The 21,882-nt window shown below is 24.8% G+C and overlaps 9 protein-coding genes across 11 annotated transcripts in view; 3 read left to right on the top strand and 6 right to left on the bottom strand.

The window, feature by feature from the left end:
* The first annotated feature begins 1,677 nt into the window (after positions 1–1,677).
* On the top strand, positions 1,678–2,670 carry LOC122854874 (calcium load-activated calcium channel). The gene is made up of 4 exons (XM_044155899.1): positions 1,678–1,845; positions 1,938–2,015; positions 2,084–2,403; positions 2,485–2,670. Exons 1-4 carry the CDS (start codon positions 1,785–1,787, stop codon positions 2,575–2,577), a joined length of 552 nt encoding a protein of 183 aa, XP_044011834.1. The 5' UTR covers positions 1,678–1,784; the 3' UTR covers positions 2,578–2,670.
* Positions 2,671–2,747: 77 nt separating this feature from the next.
* On the bottom strand, positions 2,748–5,270 carry LOC122854864 (FAD-dependent oxidoreductase domain-containing protein 1-like). The gene is made up of 6 exons (XM_044155888.1): positions 4,629–5,270; positions 4,262–4,561; positions 3,684–4,190; positions 3,469–3,614; positions 3,319–3,405; positions 2,748–3,237 (listed from the first exon to the last, which is right to left on the bottom strand). The coding sequence occupies exons 1-6, from the start codon at positions 4,716–4,718 to the stop codon at positions 2,826–2,828; spliced, it is 1,542 nt and encodes a 513-aa protein (XP_044011823.1). The 5' UTR covers positions 4,719–5,270; the 3' UTR covers positions 2,748–2,825.
* Positions 5,271–7,437: 2,167 nt separating this feature from the next.
* LOC122854939 (tripartite motif-containing protein 45) lies at positions 7,438–9,342 on the top strand. Its single transcript, XM_044155978.1, has 5 exons — positions 7,438–7,907; positions 8,002–8,363; positions 8,430–8,913; positions 8,992–9,087; positions 9,162–9,342. The coding sequence occupies exons 1-5, from the start codon at positions 7,754–7,756 to the stop codon at positions 9,290–9,292; spliced, it is 1,227 nt and encodes a 408-aa protein (XP_044011913.1). The 5' UTR covers positions 7,438–7,753; the 3' UTR covers positions 9,293–9,342.
* Positions 9,114–21,882, bottom strand: part of LOC122854884 (putative ATP-dependent RNA helicase TDRD12) — a 43,622-nt gene continuing 30,853 nt past the window's right edge. The window contains exons 1-5 of one of the 2 annotated variants that reach the window (XM_044155921.1): positions 13,049–13,143; positions 12,723–12,961; positions 12,435–12,628; positions 9,520–12,307; positions 9,114–9,249 (exon numbers count right to left, since the gene is read on the bottom strand). In XM_044155921.1, the coding sequence (XP_044011856.1) occupies positions 9,230–9,249; positions 9,520–12,307; positions 12,435–12,628; positions 12,723–12,735 (3,015 nt within the window). In that variant the 5' untranslated portion in view covers positions 12,736–12,961; positions 13,049–13,143 and the 3' untranslated portion in view covers positions 9,114–9,229. Of the gene's footprint in view, positions 9,250–9,519; positions 12,308–12,434; positions 12,629–12,722; positions 12,962–13,048; positions 13,144–21,882 lie in introns of those variants that run through there. The other variant, XM_044155912.1, reaches the window with a different exon arrangement.
* Positions 13,722–14,494, bottom strand: LOC122854971. The gene is made up of 2 exons (XM_044156032.1): positions 14,008–14,494; positions 13,722–13,904 (listed from the first exon to the last, which is right to left on the bottom strand). Exons 1-2 carry the CDS (start codon positions 14,372–14,374, stop codon positions 13,774–13,776), a joined length of 498 nt encoding a protein of 165 aa, XP_044011967.1. The 5' UTR covers positions 14,375–14,494; the 3' UTR covers positions 13,722–13,773.
* Positions 14,994–16,686, bottom strand: LOC122854928 (speckle-type POZ protein-like). The gene is made up of 3 exons (XM_044155970.1): positions 16,327–16,686; positions 16,058–16,245; positions 14,994–15,950 (listed from the first exon to the last, which is right to left on the bottom strand). The coding sequence occupies exons 1-3, from the start codon at positions 16,484–16,486 to the stop codon at positions 15,006–15,008; spliced, it is 1,293 nt and encodes a 430-aa protein (XP_044011905.1). The 5' UTR covers positions 16,487–16,686; the 3' UTR covers positions 14,994–15,005.
* On the top strand, positions 16,825–18,038 carry LOC122854967 (28S ribosomal protein S2, mitochondrial). The gene is made up of 3 exons (XM_044156016.1): positions 16,825–16,867; positions 16,944–17,039; positions 17,249–18,038. Exons 1-3 carry the CDS (start codon positions 16,834–16,836, stop codon positions 17,893–17,895), a joined length of 777 nt encoding a protein of 258 aa, XP_044011951.1. The 5' UTR covers positions 16,825–16,833; the 3' UTR covers positions 17,896–18,038.
* LOC122854948 (dehydrogenase/reductase SDR family member 7) lies at positions 18,059–19,965 on the bottom strand. Its single transcript, XM_044155988.1, has 7 exons — positions 19,837–19,965; positions 19,164–19,475; positions 18,997–19,103; positions 18,680–18,919; positions 18,480–18,599; positions 18,246–18,412; positions 18,059–18,172 (listed from the first exon to the last, which is right to left on the bottom strand). The coding sequence occupies exons 2-7, from the start codon at positions 19,438–19,440 to the stop codon at positions 18,100–18,102; spliced, it is 984 nt and encodes a 327-aa protein (XP_044011923.1). The 5' UTR covers positions 19,441–19,475; positions 19,837–19,965; the 3' UTR covers positions 18,059–18,099.
* On the bottom strand, positions 20,151–21,833 carry LOC122854956. 2 transcript variants are annotated; one of them, XM_044155998.1, is made up of 7 exons: positions 21,661–21,833; positions 21,518–21,592; positions 21,270–21,428; positions 20,891–21,102; positions 20,647–20,808; positions 20,427–20,573; positions 20,151–20,351 (listed from the first exon to the last, which is right to left on the bottom strand). In XM_044155998.1, the coding sequence occupies exons 1-7, from the start codon at positions 21,719–21,721 to the stop codon at positions 20,295–20,297; spliced, it is 873 nt and encodes a 290-aa protein (XP_044011933.1). In that variant the 5' UTR covers positions 21,722–21,833; the 3' UTR covers positions 20,151–20,294. The 2 variants fall into 2 exon arrangements, with proteins under 2 accessions (XP_044011933.1, XP_044011938.1); XM_044156003.1 differs by having other exon boundaries at positions 20,157–20,351; positions 20,647–20,777; positions 21,052–21,102.

Below are 21,882 nucleotides of genomic sequence, written 5' to 3' on the forward strand. Positions count from 1 at the left end.
TGACTATTGTCATTGACTACTTTAGTTCAATATAGACAAAGCATGCTACTATAATTTCATTAAATAACTCATGAGGTGAGGGAACTCATTTACACTTAATATCTTGTAAATTCACAGTGGTTGATCATTTGGTGATTTTATCCATGACACTAAAACAAAATAAAAACACAAATAAATGTTAAATTATTGATGAGTAAATTTCAGACTATGGTTTAATTTTTAGAAATAAAAAAAGGTAACTTACTGTATCTATTAATGCAACACATGCTGGTTTATTTTGTTGACAAAACACATGTACCAGTATTTGATGATTTTCTTTTACTCTAGTTTCAATTATTGTGTTTGATGTTGCCACACTTATTGTCATCTGTGAACATTAAAAATAATAAATAAACATTATGTTATAATTTTTTTTCAAACTGGAGTAATTATTAACAACAATGAAAGCAATATTATTAAATTTATGATAAATAAATAAATAATAATTAAACAAATAAATAAATAGTAAATGTATAAAAAATGAGTAAATAAATAATAAATCAACAAATTAACAGTAAAAAATCAAATCTCGAAGTGAAAAAATAAAGACTCAACACTGGCAATAAAACCTAACAAAGGCCTCATACAAAAGAAAATTAATATTGAAATATTTCATATTTTTTTGATTGTTATTAATAAAAAAACGATTATTATACAACAAGGATGCTACAACAATGCCATAAATAACAAATATTGATAAATATTTATAAATAAATTAATAAGTTCTTTGTTTTGTAACAAGGAGCAATCTGACCTCAAATAATTAATTTTTTTTTTTGGTTAATTATTAATAAAAACTATGTAATTATGTTTGTTTATGCGTTAAATAATTAATCACAGTAAAAAAACACGATATTTACATACTATTTGTCCATTATTCAACGATTTAAGATTTGCCTTTGTCAGCTCCAAAACCATTGACAGGTCCATTAATTTTTGACAAAAATCACAAAAGTTCGCAATAATTTATATCACAATGGGTTCAGAAAAATTTAATTGATCGATTTAATAACAATTTATAACTTTTCAACTATTATTATTGCAAAAATAAATCTAACTTTGTTTACTAATGACAACCTAACCTCAAATTTTTTTTTCATTTTTTTGTTGTTTTTTTTAGCTTAATTATTGATAAAAATTGCGTAAATATGTTTGTTTATGCTCTAAATAATTAATAACAATAAAAAAACATGAAATTTACATACCATTTGTCCATTATTTAACAAAATAATGTTTGTTTTTGTCAGCTAGGTCGCCGATGACATGTCCATTAATTTTGGTCAAAATGCACAAAAGTTCGTAATAATTTATATCACATTTTGTTCAGAACATTTTAATCAATCGATTTAACAACAATTTATAATTAATTAACAATTATTATTGCAAAAATAAGTGTAAAAAGTCACGACACTGAACGACACAAGTTTTCTCTCTAACAAAGGCGCGGCCATTTTGGATTTCAGAAAAATTTCTAGCGCCATCTAGCTGAAAAATTATCGATGTTGTCGATAAGTAGAAGTCTACTTATCAACTAAGATAAATTTTTACTTATCGACAAAATAATAATCAGTAATTTTTCAGCTAGATGGCGCGTCGAATTTTTCTGAAATTCAAAATGGCGGCGACCAGTTGGAAGTTTTAATTCATTTTAATTAATTGTCGTGTAGATTGTTGTGGATGACGTGACCCATTTAATATTTTTTAAGTTAACAATTATATTATTAATATAATTGTTTATAATAAACATGTGGGCTGATACTGTTTTAATTGTATTTATAAGTATTTGCACAGCATTATTTGGTGAAGGTATGTACTCTAAATAATAAATAAATCAAATACACTTTTATTAAATAATATAAACATTAAAAATTAATTAATTTATTATTATATTTATACAGGATTGACATGGCTAATGGTTTACAGAACAGAAAAATATCAAAAATTAAAAACAGAAGTTGAAAAACAAAGTAAAAAATGTAAGTACTTATATCTATAATCTTATTTGTTGTTTAATTTATTAAAAATTAAATTCTTTTATTATCAGTGGAAAAAAGAAAAGAAGCTCATGGTGATTCACTTGATAAACAACAAAAAAAGAAAATTGAACGTGAAGAAGAAAGATTAAAAAATAACAATCGTGATTTATCACTTGTTAAAATGAAATCAATGTTTGCCATTGGTTTTGCATTTACAGCATTATTGAGTATGTTTAACAGTATATTTGATGGTAAAATTGTTGCAAGACTACCATTTACACCAATAACATGGGTCCAAGGATTATCACACAGAAATTTACCTGGTGATGATTATACTGAATGTTCATTTATATTTTTATATATTTTATGCACAATGAGTATTAGACAGGTATTTCATTTATTTAATAATTAATCACTCAAAATTAATTCCCTCAAGTATCATACATAATTATTATTTTTTAATTTTTAGAATATACAAAAACTTTTGGGTTTTGCACCTTCAAGAACAGCTGCCAAACAAGGAGGAAGTCTATTTGGAGCTGTTCCTCAACCATCAAAATAATTTTTCATTTCACAAATTAATTTGAAAGAAAAAAAAACATCAAATTATTTTAATTTATCAAACAGTCAATAAGATCCTTCTTCATTTAGCTAAATACAAAAAATTGATTAAAGTATTGTTGTAATACTTGAGATAAGATAATAAAAATTTATTATAGATAAAAAAATTATTTGCTTGAAAAAGAATTTTTATTAATTATTTATATACAAAATTGTTTTTAATTTTTTTATTTGCTACTTAATGATTAATTAAATGATATTTTTTTCTTTCATTTTTTCAAGAGTAATGAACCTGTCAAAGCCAAGTCTTGTCAGATCAATTGTACGATAATCACAATGAAGAATACGTTCCATAACAGCACGTCCAACAGCTGGTGCTTGTTGTATACCATGTCCACTAAAACCAGTTGCAAACATAACATTATCTTGTAATGGATGTTGTCCAATAATTCCATTTTCATCAAAATAATTATAATCATAATATCCAGCCCATGATGATTTTAGTTTTATATTTTCAAATGATGGTACACGATTTGCAATTATTGGCCAAATTTTATTATTAAAATAATCATCATCAACATCAAGATTATCAATTGATGGTTCTTCATCAAAATTATCTGGTGATTTACCAGCTAAAAAAGTACCAGCAAGACCTTCTCTTCTATAAATTGAAGAAAAAAATGAATATTATATTTAAAAATGATATGATATTTTTACATCAAGTTTTTTTCATTCAAATTACCTAAAGTATGCTCCTGTTGGATCAATAACCATTGGTGTATTAAGAGCTGGTCCATCTGGTGCATCATAACAGTATACAAATCTTTTTCTAAAATGAAAAAAATTAGGTATTATTTTTTTATCCTTAAATTTAATTTTTTTATTATATTACCTTGGTACAACTGGCAATGGTACACTCAATACTCCTGGACCATTTCCAATTTTAGCAAGTCTAGCTATATTACCACTTTCTGCACCAGCAGCAATAACACAAATTGCAAATTCAATTACTTGTTTTTCACCAGAAGGTGATTTAACCTGTTGATTTAATAATTAAAATTAAATTTTGTATTTTTTTTTCTTTTATAATTATTAATTTATAATTACAATTATGTGATTTGTTCCAGTCCATGTTTCTGGACCTTTTCCTTCATAAATAATATTACTAGTATTATGAAATGTAAATGATTTAACTTCACCAGTATGATATTGTGCACCTAATTGAATAGCTTTTCTTTTAAAACCATTTAATAATGCCCATGGATCAAACCATCCTTCTTTTTCCATACCAAGACAACCAAGTTCAATGCCATTTGTATTTATCCATGGAAATCTTTCATTTATTTGTTTTGCTGTTAATAATATATTTCTAGCTCCTAATTTATTTTGTAATTTTGAATTTTCAGTTAATTGTTGAGCTCCTGCTTCACTAGCAAGATATAAATAACCATATGGACGAAATTGTACATCAATTGGTTGTTCACCTTCAATACCCAAATGTTCTTGTGCATTTCTTATAAAATCAGCAGAAAATAATGACATTTCAATATTTTCTTCCATTGAAAATTGTTGTCTCAAGCCACCAACAGACAAAACAGTTGATGCTTTATTATACTTAAATAATGAAAAAATAATTTATATATTATTTATAAAGAATTAATTTTATATTTTTTATAGATACTTACTGATGGATCTTTTTCAATGACAAGAACACTTAAACCTTCACCAGCAATTTTTTTAATCCAGTATGCAATTGAACTACCTATTGCAGCACCACCAATTATAACAATATCAGCATGATAAGGATATGTTGTTGAATCAATAACCCATTCATCTTGAAATGTTCCTGGCTCTTTCCAAAACATAAATTTTTGTTTAAGATCTCTTGTTTGTCGTCTAAACAGTTCAACTGTTCTTGAAACTGGATTTTCAGGTTCTGGCAATTGTTTCCAATAATTTTCATCATCATCTTTATTTCCAGATGACTAAAAATATCAACACAATAACATATCATTAATATATCAATTTTATATGTAATTTTTAATTAATTACCTTTTCTGAGTATGATGCTGAAAAAATTTTTGTTCCATTGACAGCAGCACAATAATTATTAACACCAAGACGAGCAATATTTCTCAACATCTTGACAACAATTATTATGACAAACTAAGTGAACAAGTTGTTGATAAATAATTGCTACTATCTTAAATTGTTGGATACTTTTATGTTGATAAACTTATATTTGTGTTATCAACAAACAGGACAAGAGGTCAATTAGATTATTGTCGATGGAATATCCACGACTGTCGTCATAAATAATTATATTGTTGGCAAACTGTTTATAAACAATTTATATTGCCTAATTATAAACAAATGTTATGTATTTTATTTTGTCAAACTTAACCTTACACATCCAGCATTTTAATAATAATAATGGAGCATTTTTTTTTAAATTAAATGTATAATATTTTTAACTGAACAATAAAAATATTAATTGTTTAATTTAATAAATAATTTATCAATAAAAATAAAAAATAAAAATATTATTTATTGTTAACAAGCGTTAATTTATTTTAATTGTTATAAATTTTAACTATTTAAAATTAATTCATTGATATTTTATTATTTTTTGGCTTCTTATTTTGAAATTCTTAGCGAAAATAGTAGGGATTTTATTAGGAGCACAGAATGTGTGAGGAGTAATTCTGAGTTCGGGGCAAATAACTCCTTGCATATTCTGTAATCCTAGTAGTTTTGAGCTATTTTTTTATTTTAACGGCCAAATACTTATGGCGCTGAAATTGGCGTCTAAGCTAGCGTCCAGAAATTTAAAGTACAGGGAACATAGGGGTTTTCTTGGGCCCAGCCCTTAACTTTTATAATAAATTATCAATAAAAATAGAGCTATCCTCGTCATTTTTTTTTAAATCATTTTTCTAGGATCTAAGGTAGTTTAGGAAAAAAAATGGGAATTTTTGAAATGGTCAAAAGGGGGTAGGGGGTGGATTTTAACTATTTTTAATTTTTTTAACTATGATAGAGTTGAGGTTGGGTCATTATTTTTTTTTTATTAAATTGTCTAGGATCTAAGGTAGTTTAGGAAAAAAAATGGGAATTTTTGAAATGGTCAAAAAGGGGTAGGGGGTGGATTCTAATTATTTTTATTTTTTTTAACTATGATAGAGTTGAGGTTGGGTCGTAATTTTTTTTTTATTAAATTGTCTAGGATCTAAGCTAGTCTAGGAAAAAAAATGGGAATTTTTGAAATAGTCAAAAGGGGGTAGGGGGTGGATTTTAATTGTTTTTAATTTTTTTAACTATGATAGAGTTGAGGTTGGGTTGTTATTTTTTTTTTATTAAATTTTATAGAATCTAAGCTAGTTTAGGAAAAAAAATGGGAATTTTTGAAATGGTCAAAAGGGGGTAGGGGGTGGATTTTAATTGTTTCTATTTTTTTTAATATCAGAAACTGACGCCCTCTGCGGCAAAAGACAGAGACAAAAGAAATTCAAATTCGTAATTATCGCAATCAAAAAACAATTAAAATCCACTCTCTACCCCCTTTTGACCATTTCAAAAATTTCCATTTTTTTTCCTAAACTAGCTTAGATTCTATAAAATTTAATAAAAAAAAAATAACGACCCAACCTCAACTCTATCATAGTTAAAAAAATTAAAAACAATTAAAATTCACCCCCTACCCCCTTTTGACCATTTCAAAAATTCCCATTTTTTTTCCTAGACTAGCTTAGATCCTAGACAATTTAATAGAAAAAAAATAACGACCCAACCTCAACCCCATCATAGACAAAAAAAATAAAAATAGTTTAAATCCACCCCCTACCCCCTTTTGACCGTTTCAAAAATTCCCATTTTTTTTTCTAAACTATCTTAGATCCTAGACAATTTATTAAAAAAAAATTACGACCCAACCTCAACTCTATCATAGTTAAAAAAAATAAAAACAATTAAAATCCACCCCCTACCCCCTTTTGACCATTTCAAAAATTTCCATTTTTTTTCCTGAACTAGCTTAGATCCTAGACAATTTAATAAAAAAAAAATAACGACTCAACCTCAACTCTATCATAGTTAAAAAAATTATTTAGCTAAAAACCCCTGAATTTGTTCTCTTTAAATACGATGTAACTTATTCCAGAGAGTTGTTTTTTTATATTTGTGACTTCTTTGGGGTATTTTAATACTTAATTAATAATTTCTAATTAATTTTATTAAATTTTATATCATTTTTAATTATTTATTTAAGTTGAGGCCTTGGAACCCGAATCATCCCTGGATCAGGAGATTCGAGACGCTAGCTTAGACGCCAATTTCAGCGCCATCAAATACTTTGGTAAATATGTAAACTACGCATGCTCAATAATAATTGACCAATAAGAAACAAGCAATGGCCGCATGTCAAAGTAGCGATAGTGCTGCCAATAAGTCAATCGGTCAATGCTCAAAGTAATTTTTCAGCTAAAATTTCAAACGATCGTAACAGGAGCATAGAATAAGCGAGGAGTAATCGCTTCCTTACGGATGCGCACGAATTACTCCTTGCACATTCTGTGTTCCTAATAACATCCGATGAAAAAAATCGCGAAACTTACAATTGCTTACAATGAATGCAAGAATCTGTCGATTATTTTTATATGATGAAATAATTAATTATAAACAATGCAATAAATAAAAAACAAACTTAAAATATATATTATAATAATAATGTTTTTTAAGTATTTATTTATTTAATAATTAACAACAAATTACAATAAAATGGTCAATATCAGTATTGTTTTTTTTCTCTTTTGATAAATGATAATATTATTGTTGGTTTTGGTTATGATGAAATCAAAATATATACATGATTAATTAAATTTCTTTTTTTAAAAAATAAAATAGTGAGAGTGTTTTTTTGGTGGATAAATATATATATATTACAAGATTCAGTGTTGAGCTATTCTTGTATACTTAAAAACCCCCCAGAGAGTCCATCAACACACGCGTCACAATTATTTGCGATGATTACCTATTTGTAGAAAATAGTCTGGCAGTTGGTTATACACAGTCTCCAATACAGCTGTATTTATAATAATATTCTTTCATTAATAAATTATAATAATTAATAATTTTTTAGTTAATAAAAACAAGTAACAAGTGTAAGAATAAAAAAATCAATGAGTTGTGAGGATGATGATGGATCAATTAAAAACAGAGATGATTTACTCTGGTCACAGTGTCCAGTTTGTCGATGTGAAATGCATGAACCAAGATTACTTGATTGTCTTCATCCAATTTGTACTTCCTGCATCACCAATCTACAACAAGAAGGTACAAAAATTAATTGTCATCAACAAAGTAATAATAATTATAAATGTAAATTAAAAAAAAATTAAAAACAATGATGCGTTAAGAAAAATTACAGGCAATCATCAAAAGGATTGTCCAATATGTGAGTATCCATTACCTGGTCCAGGATGTCGGGCACCACCTCCACCACCACATTATCCACTTCAACACAGGTTGATTATGAATGCAGTATTGACAAGAAGAGTATCTTGTTATTGTGATTCTTGTACAGCTCAGGCTACACTACATTGCTCAACATGTCTACGAAATTATTGTGCAACTTGTGGTAATAATCATTGTAAAATTAGAAAAACAAATGCAAATAATGGTAATCATGAAGTATGGCCATTGTGGAAAGCAAAAAGATTTAGAAGAACTACTGTGTGTCTTGAACATCCTGAACATGCACTTAGATTTTTTTGCATAGCTTGTCAACAGGTAAATTAAATTTATTATTTAATATTTTTAAATAAATTTTCATCAATTTTAATTTGTAAATTAAAGGTCATATGTAGTGAGTGCCTGTGGAGAGGTATACATCGTGGACATGCAAGTGAAGGACACATGGAAGCTGCTAAACGTGCTGCTGATATTCTATCAAATGTTATTAAAAAAGCTAGATGTCTATTAGATACATTACTACTTAGATACAATGCCAGATCATTTTCTTGTCAGCCAAGTAGATCATCAATACATACGTATGAAAATTTAACATCATCAACACTTCCTAAAAATTATCCAAAATGGTCTGATGTTTCATCAACAAGTTGGCAACAGCAGGAAGACTCGTTGCATCAGAGAGAAGCTAAAGAAAGAGTTAATGAATATTTAAGATTAAAAAATGCAAGATTTTTACTTGATGCAATATCATTGACTGAACAGCTTTTATCTGAAGGATCTGATGCTGAAATATTAAGTCTTGGTGGTGTTATTCTGAAACGATTTAAAACACTTGGAATTAATATTCAATCAAAATCAAAAATAAAAGGTAAATTAAATAAACATACATACTTAATTTTTTAATTTAACATTTTCTTTTTTTTTTTTTTTTTTTTTTTTCAAATAGAAAATCATCAACACAGTGGTGTTTTTCACTGTTGTACTTTTTGTTCGAGTGGTGGACGTAAAGAGGCAACTTGTGCATGTGGAGGAACAATGCCAGGTAGTTTAAAAATTAATAATATTTAAATACAATAAGTTGGTGTATTTAAATATTATTTTTGTTATAATTTTAAGGAGGATACAAAGGCTGCGGTCATGGACACCAAGGCCATCCTCAAAAACGACACTGGTCATGCTGCAGTTCAACAACCTATCACAGTATCTGTCCAAAAAAACAAACATCTTTATATTTAATTAATCTATAAATTATACAAACAAACAAATAATTTTATTTTTTTATTTTAGAAAAACATATGTTTTATTAATGTCGTTGCTATATATATTTTAATAGAAATAATGAGTTAAAAAAAATTGTTTATTATATAAACAATAAAAAATAATGAAAAATGAATAATACATATATTTGTTATGAATTTAAAAGATATATATATAAAAAAAAAAAAAAATGAATAATAATTTATAATAATTTAACTTGAAGATGATATTGATGTTGGTGTATTATCAATTTCTTCAGATGGACAAATTTTCATCAATTCATTCATATGACGTTCACTGTAAATGCCATAACGACATTTAATTAAATGTTTTTGCAATGAAGCAATAGTAACATCTTCTGATCGACCAGGAAAATTATCAGTTATATCAAGTGAATCAACCCAAAATGTATTTCCCAAATGAAGTAATACTTTTCCTTGTAAAAATGCATCACCAACAACATGTTTTTTAAGCCATTCTTTTGTTGATAAACCAGCAGCATTACTCCATTCTTCTTCATCATCATAAGGTAGGATATTTGCTATAAATATTTCCATAATATTTTGTGGTTCATTTATTAAATCATCACTTAATTTGAGTAATTGTGATACTCTTATTTTATGTACAATCATTCCTGTATCAATAATTCTAATTGCAACATAAAGTGGTGCATTAAATTTATCTCTACTTATAATATGAATAACTTGTACTCTTTTATAATTTTTAAAACCTTCATCATATCCATAAATACCACCAACTTCAATTATTCTTGGTATTTCACGATTTTCTTGACGTGATAAATAACTTTGAATTTTAATTGGTATCATTAAATGTTGTGATTCATCAAGTTTATAAATTTTATCAGCCATATTTTTATATTCAAATATTCTTGCTGAAAAATGTGTTGCACTGTGAACCCAAGTTATAATCATTTTAATTTTATAACCAATGACAATTGGTGTTATTGGTGAATCAATATTTGTTAATACAAAATGACGATATGGACATTTACCAATTTGTGTACATGTACCAAGTGATTTAACATTATCACATAAAGAATATTCTTTTTTTTTTCTATCCCAATTTGCACATATTTTTTCAATACTTTGTAATTCTTTACCTAATAATTTACCACCAGATCTTTTTATTAAATCAATAACACCTCTTAATTGTTCATCATTTGTTTCATCAATAAATATTGTAACTAATTTTTGTTTTTCATTTTTTAATTTATCCATAAGTGTTACAAATCTATTGTAAAAAATTGATTTTGTTTTTGTTGATACAGAATAATGTATTAACCAATCAGCATCTCTTATACCAATTTCTGATAATAATGAATCAGTACATATTAATATTGAATATGTTCCACATTTACTGATATTCCATAATTGTTTATTTTTTTCAATATTTAATATATCTTCATCTAGTATTATTAAATCATGAGTACTTGATAATGATTTTTTTAGTTCATTAACTTCTTCTTTATTAGTACAAACAATAACGGTTTTTAATGTTTTCCAATTATCACCAAGTAATTGAATAATTTTATCTGATTTATCAATTTTATGAATTAAACGTAATACTGGTTTAATACCACAACATATAACAGCATCAGGAAATGATGTTATACATGTATATGGATTTGTAAATAAACCAGCAAATTGTCCAACATTTGTTGACCATTTTTCAGCAACAGCAATAAATTGTATTGTTGTATTTTCCATATTACGAAATTTATCTCTTCCAATTGGTGTATATTTTTTAAATAATTCAGTTAATGGTTTCTTGTGTTTTTCCAATATAACATCAACACGATCAACAATAATATGTCGTAAATATTTTAAATTTAATATTTTACAATGACTTTCATCTTTTGATAAATATCTCAATAAATATGGTGCTGTTGATACAATAATATGACAACCATTTATAATGAGACTTGATATTGTTCTATCTGGACGACCATTGTATGCAGATATAATATTTATTTTATCATAATTTTCAAGTAATCCTTGAAATAAATTACTGATGTCAATAACGTCATTTGTATTTGCACAAATAACAAGTGCCATTGGATATGTATCATATCTTTCATTTCTTGTTTTAGCAATAATACTTGAAATTGGTGGTACATATGATAATGTTTTACCACAACCAGTTGGACCAATTGCCAATACATCAAGACCCTTTGTTATTGCTGGCCAAACAAGTGATTGTATATTACGTAAACTTGTTATTTTCATTGATGATAAATTTTTATGTATATCATATGGAAATTTTGCTTCAGCTAAACATGGCAATCCATCAACTTGTACTTTACTGACAATCAAATAATCATTACTATTTTTAGCAAATTTTGTTGTTTCACTTGATGATGATGATGATGATTTTGTATTGGATGATTTATCAGATATATTTTTTGTATCAAATGGCTCCAAGTATGGTACATTATTTGTGATAATTATTTCATTTTTAATATTTTTACCATTATTAATATTTGTCAGTATTGTACGTATTTCGGGGCTTACATATGTTGCCAAACATGAGTATACAAGTATTTTTCTCAGTGCACATATACGATCATCAATTGACAGATAAATTTCACCATATTTTTTCTTGTTTTCATCGACTGCTATTTGATTAAAATATGTTATTTTTGATGCTGATAATAATTGCAGAGTTAAATTAATGGCTTCTTCTTGCCATTTTTTTACAATAACAAGTTCTGTTGAATTTTTGTCAATTTTTTTTTTACGTTCATAAGCTGGTAAAATATTATAAAGACCAAAATTAATTGCCATAGATGGATAATCATTAAATGATTCACTTGGAACTGTGGTAAATTCTGATCTATCTATTTTAACTATTTTTCCAAAGTCAATTAAATAAACATCATAGTTTAATTTATTTTCATCATCTTTACATGATCCAATTATTTCTCCACGACACCACCAACAAGGTATATCATTCCAGTCTTCAATACGACCTCTTAAAATAACTTTCTGAAAAAATAAATAAACATAAACAATATTTAAATTTTTATTTCATGATAAACATTTTTTCAAATAAATATAAACAACAAAGAAGAATGAAATTTTGCATTTATAATTATATGAAAAATAAACTTACAGTTCCATTTTCAACAAGAGTATCCAAGTGTGTTTGATGCTTGCGATTAGTTAAAACCATTTTTGGCAAAATTTTACTGAGTTGTACTAATATTTTTTTGTGTTCTTTCACATCATATCCAATCATTTGATATGGGTTGAGATATTTTACAACTTTCATCTCGACAGCTGTTGCTGGAATAATTGGATCACCAGCTAAAAACAAAAAAATATATTTTTTTAATTACCGTTTAATTGAAATTAAATAAATAAATAAAATACAACGTTGAAATTTAAGTTGTCAACTTACTTTTTAATGGCATGATGATGAATGATTTTAAACAAGCCAAATAAGATTAATTATTAAAAATATATCAAGTCACTGAGATTAAGAGACAATAGAATTTATTGCTTGTCAAATTGACGTGTTAATTGGTTAAACATTAAGCACGTCTAAATAAAATAAACTGTGACTTGATGGACGTGGACGTGTGTGTTGCTGGCTCTCTGAGTCACTGTTGTGTTCCCCTGGATGCCTTCCTTCATCAGCTATGAACAAAGGAAAGACAAAGGCGAATTAGTTTTATCAAATATATTTAACAAGTTTAAAAATATTATTAATATATTATTATTTACTGATTAATGAATTATTAAATTAATTAAACAATTTGGTTAATAAAAATTATTGTAATGAGAGATGGAAGACACGCTTTTCAGTGAACTCTCTGTTATCAGTTTGTTTTGAAACGGTTTTTTTTTTTTTTTTTTTCAAGACGGTTGAACGGGGGGCGCAGTGCAACCAACTGATTAATTAAAATAATTTTAGCCCTAGTTATGGGGAATTATTAAAATTGCAAGTTGCAACAATAGAATTAAAAAAATTCAAATATAATTATTAAAAATTTCTCCAAAATAATTGATTAAAATAAAATTAAAAATTTACACAATTAAAATTACAAAAATAATACAAAATATAATATGTTTTTGTAAAATTTTTTATTTATTATTATTAATAATGTTTATTTTGTTTATTATTATTTTTATTTTATATATTATTAATGATGTTTGTGTTTTTATTATTTGATGAAAATCTAAAATACAATATTGTTTTACATAAAAATACCTATTTGTTGAATTTAAAATTTTTAATTTTTAAAAATATTTCTTGAATTTAGTTGTGATTTAAAGTGGTTCATAATATCATTTATTTATTTTTATTTTGTAATCAATTGATTAAAATGTAAATTAATTTTTTGTTGTTAAAAAAATATAAGATAAATAATTATTCTAAAAATTTCAACCAGAAAGTATTTGAATTTTTATCAAAATAATATACTGATTGTTTTTGATAATTTTTTTTTTCAATCAAAACGGACTGCTCCATCATCTGAAGATGAAGTATTACTTGATGATGCATAACTTGATGATGTATCACTTGATGTATCGCTTGATGAAGATGAATCATCATCATCTTCAGAATATTTATACTTCTCTGAAAAAAAATTGAACAAAATAAAATACATAAATATTTGAATATAAAAAAAATGATATTTAATTTTTAAAATTTTTTTGTTTTAATAATAATTATTACTTACTTTTTGAGAGTGTTTTTTCAGAAACTCGAAACATTGTCTTACGAATTTGATATAATCTATCTGCTACATCAACAATTTTTTCATCAATTGTTTTTTTTGTTTGATTATTTGAATTACTTGTCACTGATTCTTTTATTATACGTAATACACGAATATGATTTTGAACTTCTCGTAGTGTTGATAATTTCAAATCAGAAATTTCAAATAATTTTGTATCATATTCTGGTTCATTTATTTTTATAATTTTTTCAACATGTTTAAGTTCACTCGTAGATAATTCACATAAATCCTCACTTAATTGTCTTTTTTCTTCATACATTATTGTATCAACACTTTCTGATTTTTCAATTTTTTTGTTTGTTGCCATGATTAATTATTTTATTAATCAATTAATTATAATGTAAAAATAACAATGATTGAATTTATAAAATAATAAATTGATAAGTTTTAGTTGGCAGCTTGATGCTGAATGTGCTCAAAAATAAAATTTTACTGTCAAGTTGTTGAAAATAAAATAGATAATAAACCAGCAAATAGTATTTATTTTAATAAAGAAAATAAATAAATAACATAAAAATATGAATTTTATTTTCTTGATAAAATCAGTTGTTCAAAATTCATGTATTTTTATTTATTTATTTTTTCTTGTAACTTTTGTGAAAGAAAACAAAGTCGACAATAATCAATTTGATATGTGAAATTTTTAAAGAAATTATAAACTCTCATAGGCTTAAATATTTTTATAATTACATTATATTTATATATTTTTCAATTTAATTGATCAATTTATTTACATCGTTAAACTATTATTATATACTAAGAATAACGTACTGTATACAATTGTTGAGTATTTTTTTTGTATTATAAATTTGATATCAAAATACTTGTTGAAAAATATAATTATTGAATTAACTAATTGATTATACAATGTATTTAAAACAAAAAAATACTATTGTATTTTTGGAAAAATCAAAACAATTTCATCTTGGATAAATAGTTTAAACTTGAAACAAATCAATTGGTTCTTTTTTAATTACTAAATCATCAATTTTATGCGCCATAACAAACATTTTTGGTGCATCAGCAGATGAAATTTTACGAATAATAGCATCTTCACATATTTTTTTTAAACCATCAAGTTTAAATTTATTAGCAGCAAATAATAAATCTTCAGGCATTGTTTGTACAATTGAAATATCATTAGTTTGAATAAATTCTAATAATTGTCCAAATACTTTTGGTTGTACATCTGTTATTGTAACAATATTATCAACATTATCATCAGTCAATTGTTGTTCAAATATATTACAAAAAACTGTACTTGATTCTTCCAATTTATATTTATTTGCATGAAATTCTTGACCAGCAATATTAAAAACAATATCATAATAATTTTTAGTATTATCTGTGCCCCATTTGAAACTTTCAAATTTTTCTTCATATACTTGATGTACACATGCTCTTGCTTTTATTTCAACAAATATATACAATGTTTCACTTGGGCATGATTGTTTTAATATATTTTCAAATCCAATTAATGATAAATTAAAAATACATTGATAATTATTTTCTGAGCATTGATGAATGTACATTTTTTTTATTGGTTTCTTTTCATATTCACCAACTGTTATTGTCATGTATATTGTACCAGATAAAAAATCACTAGGTAAATTCATTATTGATTCATTTGTCAAATTAATATACAATAGTACATGTCCAGGATTATCATTATTTCCTCTTGGAAATAATTTAAAATACCATTTGTCACTTTTATCATTTAGTAGAGAAAATCTTGATGACTCCAAAACTTCACCTGACTGACATGTTTTCCAATAATCAAAAAAATTACCAATTTTCCATTCAAAATTTAATTCCAATAATTTACCAACTATTGTCTCACAAGAGAATGTTTTTATTTGTGAATTTGATGATATACTTGCATCCTGAAAAAAAAATATTAAATGAATGAATGAGAATATTAATTTATTTTTCATCATCATTATTATTCATCAAAAAAAATTTATTCATTGATAATGAATAATCAACTTACAGAAATATCAGACATTGTATCGTTATTTTGTTGGTCATCATATACCATTTTAGTTGTATTACCAAGTAATTTATTTTTATTTTTATTTTTCATGCGAAATATTGCTGCAAATCCGTGGTGTTTTTTTATGTCTTTTAAGCAAGGTTTATGAGTTGGATGTTTTGGATTTTCATCACCAATAATATTACCTATGAAAAAAAATTAATAGTTATTATTTTTGTTGAAATAAAAGGACAAATATAAACAAAAAAATAAATATAGGTAGCTACCTGAAGGTTCAGTTGATGTTGTTTGAACAGTAATATTGCATTTAATACATTTCCAAGAAATATAACTTTTTCCTAACGTTGATTTAATTAATGAATAAATATAATTGTTGTTAAACAATTCAATGTTGCCTTGTCGACTGTATACAAATTTAAGAGGCATTTTTGTTTTTTTTTCACTTTAAAATTATAATATTGATACAAATGTTATTTACACAATAAACTATAAACAGTAAGTCTCAGTAAATCTTTGATAAACTGAACTTTATTTTAAAATCAATGTTTTTATATTTTTATTATTAAAACAGTTTTGTTTATTGTTGTTTATTATTTGTAAAATGCCAAAACGTGCTAAAACATGTTAAAACGCCAAAATTGTATATCATTACATGAAAATGCGATTAAAGAAAATAAAAAATAAAAACTGTCGCAACAATTTTCTGCTGATATACCCTTAAGGTTTTTTTTTTTAGTCAATAGTCTTATAACCTTAAAATTTTATTTAGAAAAATGGCCGGTTCAGTGTGTAAAATATCAACAAAACGTAATAAAATTATTATATTATTTTTATATTTAATAATTGAAAATTAATTAATATTAATTGTTAATTATTTTAACAGTATTGGGCCATGTCAAACGAGCACCAGGGCTTACTCATCATCTTCAAATAATGAGGCTGTCAGCTCAGGCTGAACCAAGCATCAAAAAACATGAAGGTAAATTTAATTCACTTTGATTAATTATTAGAAAAAAAAAAATTCTTATCCAATAATAAACTATTGACAATCATTTGTCAATTGTTCCAATTTTAAAAATCAATATTTCTTTATTTCGTCTTCCAACATAATAACAAAAAAAATTAATAAACAAACAAGTACACAAATTATTTATTTTTTAAATAAAAAAAAAAATATATACATTTCAGAATTACAACAGCCAATGATTGATCCATTGAAACATCCAGATTTTTTTGGTGTTCACGAGTTTTTTACAGTTAAAGATTTATTTGATGCTCGTGTACATTTTGGTCATAAAATTGGTTCACTTGATGATCGTATGAAACCATTTATTTTTGGTTCACGTCTTGGTCATTTAATATTTGATTTGGATAAAACAGCTGAATATCTACGTGATGCACTTAATTTTACAGCTCATATTGCATTTAGAGGTGGAATAATATTATTTCTTTGTCATCATCCACAAGTAACTCATTTAGTTGAAAAAACAGCAGTTGAATGTGGTGAATATGCACATACAAGATTTTGGAAAGATGGTACATTTACAAATTCAACACGTAAATTTAGAGCTGTTACAAGATTACCAGAATTATGTATTTTTTTAAATACATCAAATGATGTTTTAAAAGAAAGTTTTGCTGTACGTGATGCTGCTAAAATGTGTATTCCATCTGTTGGAATTGTTGATACAAATTCAAATCCAAATTTAATAACTTATCCAGTACCTGGTAATGATGATAGTCCAGCTTCAATTCAACTTTATTGTAAACTATTTAAAGAAGCTATATTACGTGGTAAAAGTGCAAGAAGTAAATTAGAACATCATGCTGAATAAATATATTAATTAGGTAATAAAAAAAAAATTAAATCATTGACAATTCAATTTGTTAAGTTTTTTTCTTTTTATTTTTTCAATATTCATTTCCTTGTTGAGTATTTTTTTGTGTATTTATAAATGTAAAAATATAAATATAATCTCAAAATTTTAAGAGTTATTTTGATGACTGATGATGTATTATTTGTTTGCAAGTATAATTTTTTATTTTGCATTAACAGTTACTTTATTATCTCGAAGACGTTGAAATAATTGTGGTCCAAATAAGTATATTATTCTGTAATCAATAATTTACATATATTAACATTGTGGATATGTTTTTTTATTCTTTATTTTTTTTTTTAACTTACGTTTGAGCTATATTTGGATAGTACTTTCCTAGATAAGTTAGTTGAAGAGTTGTACAATGAGCAATCCAACATTCATTGACCTTGTTTGCAATTGCAACAGCAATAAGATGTCCACAACGTTCTCCACTTATTTTATTTTTAGCAACATCACAATCTTGTCCAAATTTCTAAAAATATATATATATTTTTAAAGAAAAAGTTAATAATATTAGTTTAAAGGTTTTATTTTTTTACTTCGCCAGATTTTTCTGTAAATGCTTGTGATAAAAATGGTGTTTGAATTGGTCCTGGACAAATCATACTTATTGGAATATTTTTATTCATTTTTTCTGTTCTTAAAGATTCAAAATATCCCTGTTAACAAAAATAAATAAAATTAATTTATAATATTCAAAGAATTCAAGATGATAAAGTTTTTTTTTTTTTAATCTTACATGAAGAGCGTGTTTAGATCCAGTGTAAGTACCTGAAAAAGGTACACCCATTATACCAGCAATGCTGGATGTTACAACAAAATGTCCATGTCCAATTTTATCAAAATATTTGTAAACCAATCGACTCAATGATATTATAGAAAATGTATTTAAATTAAACATTTCTTTGTCAACTTCAAGATCAATATTTTCCCAAATTGCTCGTTGACTACGTCCAGCATTATTTACCAAGATATCAAGCTAAAAAAAAAAAAAAAAGAAACTGTATTTAAATTGCTAAATTAAATATTTATAATTTATTAAAATTAATTTTTTACTTTGCCAAATTTTGTGATTACATGATCAAGTAATTTTTGGTGTTTTGATACATCAGACACATCCATAACAAGAACTTCAATATCATTTTCTTGAATTTCATTAGAAGCTAAATAAATAAATATAAATTAATAGTTTAATTTTTAATTAAATTTATATTTTTAATTACCTTTTAGACAATTATCTTTGACTCTATTAAGTTCATTTAATCTTCTTGCTGATAAAATTAATTTACAATTTACTTTTGCCAATGCATAAGCAAGATGTTCACCAATACCACTTGATGCACCTGTTATCCATACAACTTTTCCACGTAAATTTGTTATTGGTTGTCCAAATGTTTCTCTTATTGATAAATTTAAATCACAATCAAGAAACCAAGGATAAATTATATAAAAAAGATAATAGGCAACAGTAACAATGCCAATAAATTCGAAAAAATCCATTTTTACTAAAGCAGGTTTCCACAAGTTGTTTTTATCTAAAAGTAAATAAATAAAATTATTTTATATTTTTATTTTTAAGTTGAGGTTAGATTTCTTATAATAATATAATTTATAATTTAATTATTTCAATTATTATTATTGCATAATTAATTGCAACAATTGAAAAAATATTTTTAAATTAATTTTCATTTAAATTTTATAAACCAAAAGTATTGTTTTTTTTTTTCATGATTAATTATTTATTTTATAATTTAGATTAATTAATTTATTAACTCAAAATTCAATTAATTACCAAATTATTATTATTATTATATTGTTTTATTTTTGTTAATTGTTTTATATTGTTTTTTTTTCTTTAATTTAATTCAATAGTCGAGTGACAATGGCTGTACTTACTTGTTTTGTATAATTTCGTGTCGGTTTTAACTTTTAACACACAAAACAGCTGGTTGTTTTATTTTTGATTTTTTCGAATGGCGCATCAAAAAAATATTGTAATAAAAAAAAAAAAAAATGAATGATAAAAAAAAAATAGTACGACTCGCGATGGTTTCAAAGTCCAATCGATTACGACTGATAAAATGTAAAAAATAAAAAAAAACAAAGATGACAAAAAATATCAACTTTATCGTGATTGAGATAATTTCGACAACAAAATTTCTACTCATTTAAATTTTATCATTAAAAAACAATTAATACAACAAGTAAACAATTAAAATAAAAAAATTTTATTATTCAGTATATAAAATTAAATTTCTACAATTGTCATTATAATAAATGAAAATAAATTTTTTAATTAATTAATATAATTATATATATTTATTATTTTACTTTTTGTTAAAGTAATTTTTATCTCAATTTCCGGGTGTACTGTGATGATTAACAGAGACCTGATCAAAGTAAAGAGATTGCTGGAAAAAAAAAAGGATATATATATTTTTTTATTGTGATAATACTGATAAGTATTTAATAGATATAAAATTCACCATAAGAAAAGCTGCACCAAGTAAAATACTCTTAACTCTGACATTAATATTTTCTGAAAATGTTAAAAGAAGAATATTGTCAGCCAATTGTTGATCCCATTGATGACTTATCGATGCAATTTTAATACTTTTATCAGCTGATAATACCTAATTAAATTTATAATAGTTATTAAAAATAATAATAGCTATACTTATTACTATTATTGATAATTGAATTTACATGAAAACTTATATCTTTTCCAATACAACAACAGCACATATTTGGTCCTTCAATGTGACAAATAATTTCTCTATTTTCATTGTAAATTTTAAATCTTTGACTAATCAAAGAATACTCTTGTTCAATACTTCCTATAAAATCATTTGTTTTAACAATCATTTTCTAAATTAAAAATACATAAAAAAAATATAATTTAATTATTGCTTTTATAATTTAATCACACACACGCACACAATGAACTTACATGCAAAAAACCAGGTAAAAATCCAAAACTAAAATTTTTAATAAAACAAAAACTAAATTCTCCAGATGCATCTTTTAAAATAATATCATAATAACGAGATGAACCAAATAAAATACGTTGCCATCGATTTGAATATTCTAATGAAATAAATAATGTTTCACCTCCTGGTACTTTGACTTTGTACTGATTTCCATTTTTTGATTGTCCCAAAACTATTAAAAAATAAATTGCATTATTGTTTTTATTAATATTACAAAAAAAAAAAAAAAAATATATGTATACATAAATTTAAATAATATTTACTTGATATATGAAAGACAATAAATTTTTAATTAATTTATAATTAAATGTAAAATTAAAAAATATAAATACAACGCACGTGTACTCAAATCAATAACAAGATGAATTTCAAGTTGTTCAACATTTGATAAAAAATCTTCAGCTGTTAATGGACTAAGTTGTGGACTATTTGTTGATATCCAATCTTGGGTGCTTATTGGAATAGGCCGACGTTGAAGTACTATATTATTTCTGGAATCTATAACAAAAAAAATTCCGATTAAATTAAAAAATTCTTCATCTTATTTTAAATTTTAATATTGAATTTATTATTTTTTTTTTTTTTACCTTGATGTATACGAGGTGTGACTGGAGCAGTAGTTGACAAAGGCTCATCAAAAACTGATGACCATGTATCAGCATCTTTTTAAAATATATAATTATTTAAAAAATATAATATAAATTTAATTAATTTATCAATTAATTGATACCTTGTAAAGGTGGTGTAGGATATTCACGATCTGAAAACAATACATCATGATTGACTGGCATTTTAAGACTAACTTTTAAATTAAAATAATATATATTTTCATTCAATTATTTTTAACTCAAACATGACTTATCTTTTATCTGTATAGCAACATATCTTATCCATTGTTTGACTATTTTTATCTATTGACACTTTTTTTTTTTATTTTTTTTCATTTTTAATT

Source organism: Aphidius gifuensis, linkage group LG1 (genome assembly GCF_014905175.1).
Source record: "Aphidius gifuensis isolate YNYX2018 linkage group LG1, ASM1490517v1, whole genome shotgun sequence".
Lineage (NCBI taxonomy): Eukaryota > Metazoa > Arthropoda > Insecta > Hymenoptera > Braconidae > Aphidius > Aphidius gifuensis.

Bases quoted from the DNA above. Each gene is read 5' to 3' on its own strand.
- LOC122854967 (XM_044156016.1), top strand. From the start codon at position 16,834: ATGGCCGGTTCAGTGTGTAAAATATCAACAAAAC. The intron at 16,868-16,943 runs GTAATAAAATTA...TTATTTTAACAG, and splicing joins GTGTAAAATATCAACAAAAC to TATTGGGCCATGTCAAACGA. The intron at 17,040-17,248 runs GTAAATTTAATT...TATACATTTCAG, and splicing joins AAGCATCAAAAAACATGAAG to AATTACAACAGCCAATGATT.
- LOC122854874 (XM_044155899.1), top strand. From the start codon at position 1,785: ATGTGGGCTGATACTGTTTTAATTGTATTTATAAGTATTTGCACAGCA. The intron at 1,846-1,937 runs GTATGTACTCTA...ATATTTATACAG, and splicing joins CACAGCATTATTTGGTGAAG to GATTGACATGGCTAATGGTT. The intron at 2,404-2,484 runs GTATTTCATTTA...TTTAATTTTTAG, and splicing joins GCACAATGAGTATTAGACAG to AATATACAAAAACTTTTGGG.
- LOC122854956 (XM_044155998.1), bottom strand. From the start codon at position 21,721: ATGCCAGTCAATCATGATGTATTGTTTTCAGATCGTGAATATCCTACA. The intron at 21,593-21,660 runs GTATCAATTAAT...TATTTTAAAAAG, and splicing joins TCCTACACCACCTTTACAAG to ATGCTGATACATGGTCATCA. The intron at 20,809-20,890 runs GTAAGTTCATTG...TTTTTAATTTAG, and splicing joins TTTTACCTGGTTTTTTGCAT to AAAATGATTGTTAAAACAAA.
- LOC122854948 (XM_044155988.1), bottom strand. From the start codon at position 19,440: ATGGATTTTTTCGAATTTATTGGCATTGTTACTGTTGCCTATTATCTT. The intron at 19,104-19,163 runs GTAATTAAAAAT...TTATTTATTTAG, and splicing joins CAAAGATAATTGTCTAAAAG to CTTCTAATGAAATTCAAGAA. The intron at 18,173-18,245 runs GTAAGTTAAAAA...TATTGATTACAG, and splicing joins TATCCAAATATAGCTCAAAC to AATAATATACTTATTTGGAC.
- LOC122854928 (XM_044155970.1), bottom strand. From the start codon at position 16,486: ATGCCTCTTAAATTTGTATACAGTCGACAAGGCAACATTGAATTGTTT. The intron at 16,246-16,326 runs GTAGCTACCTAT...TTTTTTTCATAG, and splicing joins AACATCAACTGAACCTTCAG to GTAATATTATTGGTGATGAA. The intron at 15,951-16,057 runs GTAAGTTGATTA...TTTTTTTTTCAG, and splicing joins ATACAATGTCTGATATTTCT to GATGCAAGTATATCATCAAA.
- LOC122854971 (XM_044156032.1), bottom strand. From the start codon at position 14,374: ATGGCAACAAACAAAAAAATTGAAAAATCAGAAAGTGTTGATACAATA. The intron at 13,905-14,007 runs GTAAGTAATAAT...ATTTTTTTTCAG, and splicing joins TGAAAAAACACTCTCAAAAA to AGAAGTATAAATATTCTGAA.
- LOC122854939 (XM_044155978.1), top strand. From the start codon at position 7,754: ATGAGTTGTGAGGATGATGATGGATCAATTAAAAACAGAGATGATTTA. The intron at 8,364-8,429 runs GTAAATTAAATT...TGTAAATTAAAG, and splicing joins TTTGCATAGCTTGTCAACAG to GTCATATGTAGTGAGTGCCT. The intron at 9,088-9,161 runs GTAGTTTAAAAA...TATAATTTTAAG, and splicing joins ATGTGGAGGAACAATGCCAG to GAGGATACAAAGGCTGCGGT.
- LOC122854864 (XM_044155888.1), bottom strand. From the start codon at position 4,718: ATGTTGAGAAATATTGCTCGTCTTGGTGTTAATAATTATTGTGCTGCT. The intron at 4,562-4,628 runs GTAATTAATTAA...TGATATTTTTAG, and splicing joins CAGCATCATACTCAGAAAAG to TCATCTGGAAATAAAGATGA. The intron at 4,191-4,261 runs GTAAGTATCTAT...TCATTATTTAAG, and splicing joins TCATTGAAAAAGATCCATCA to TATAATAAAGCATCAACTGT.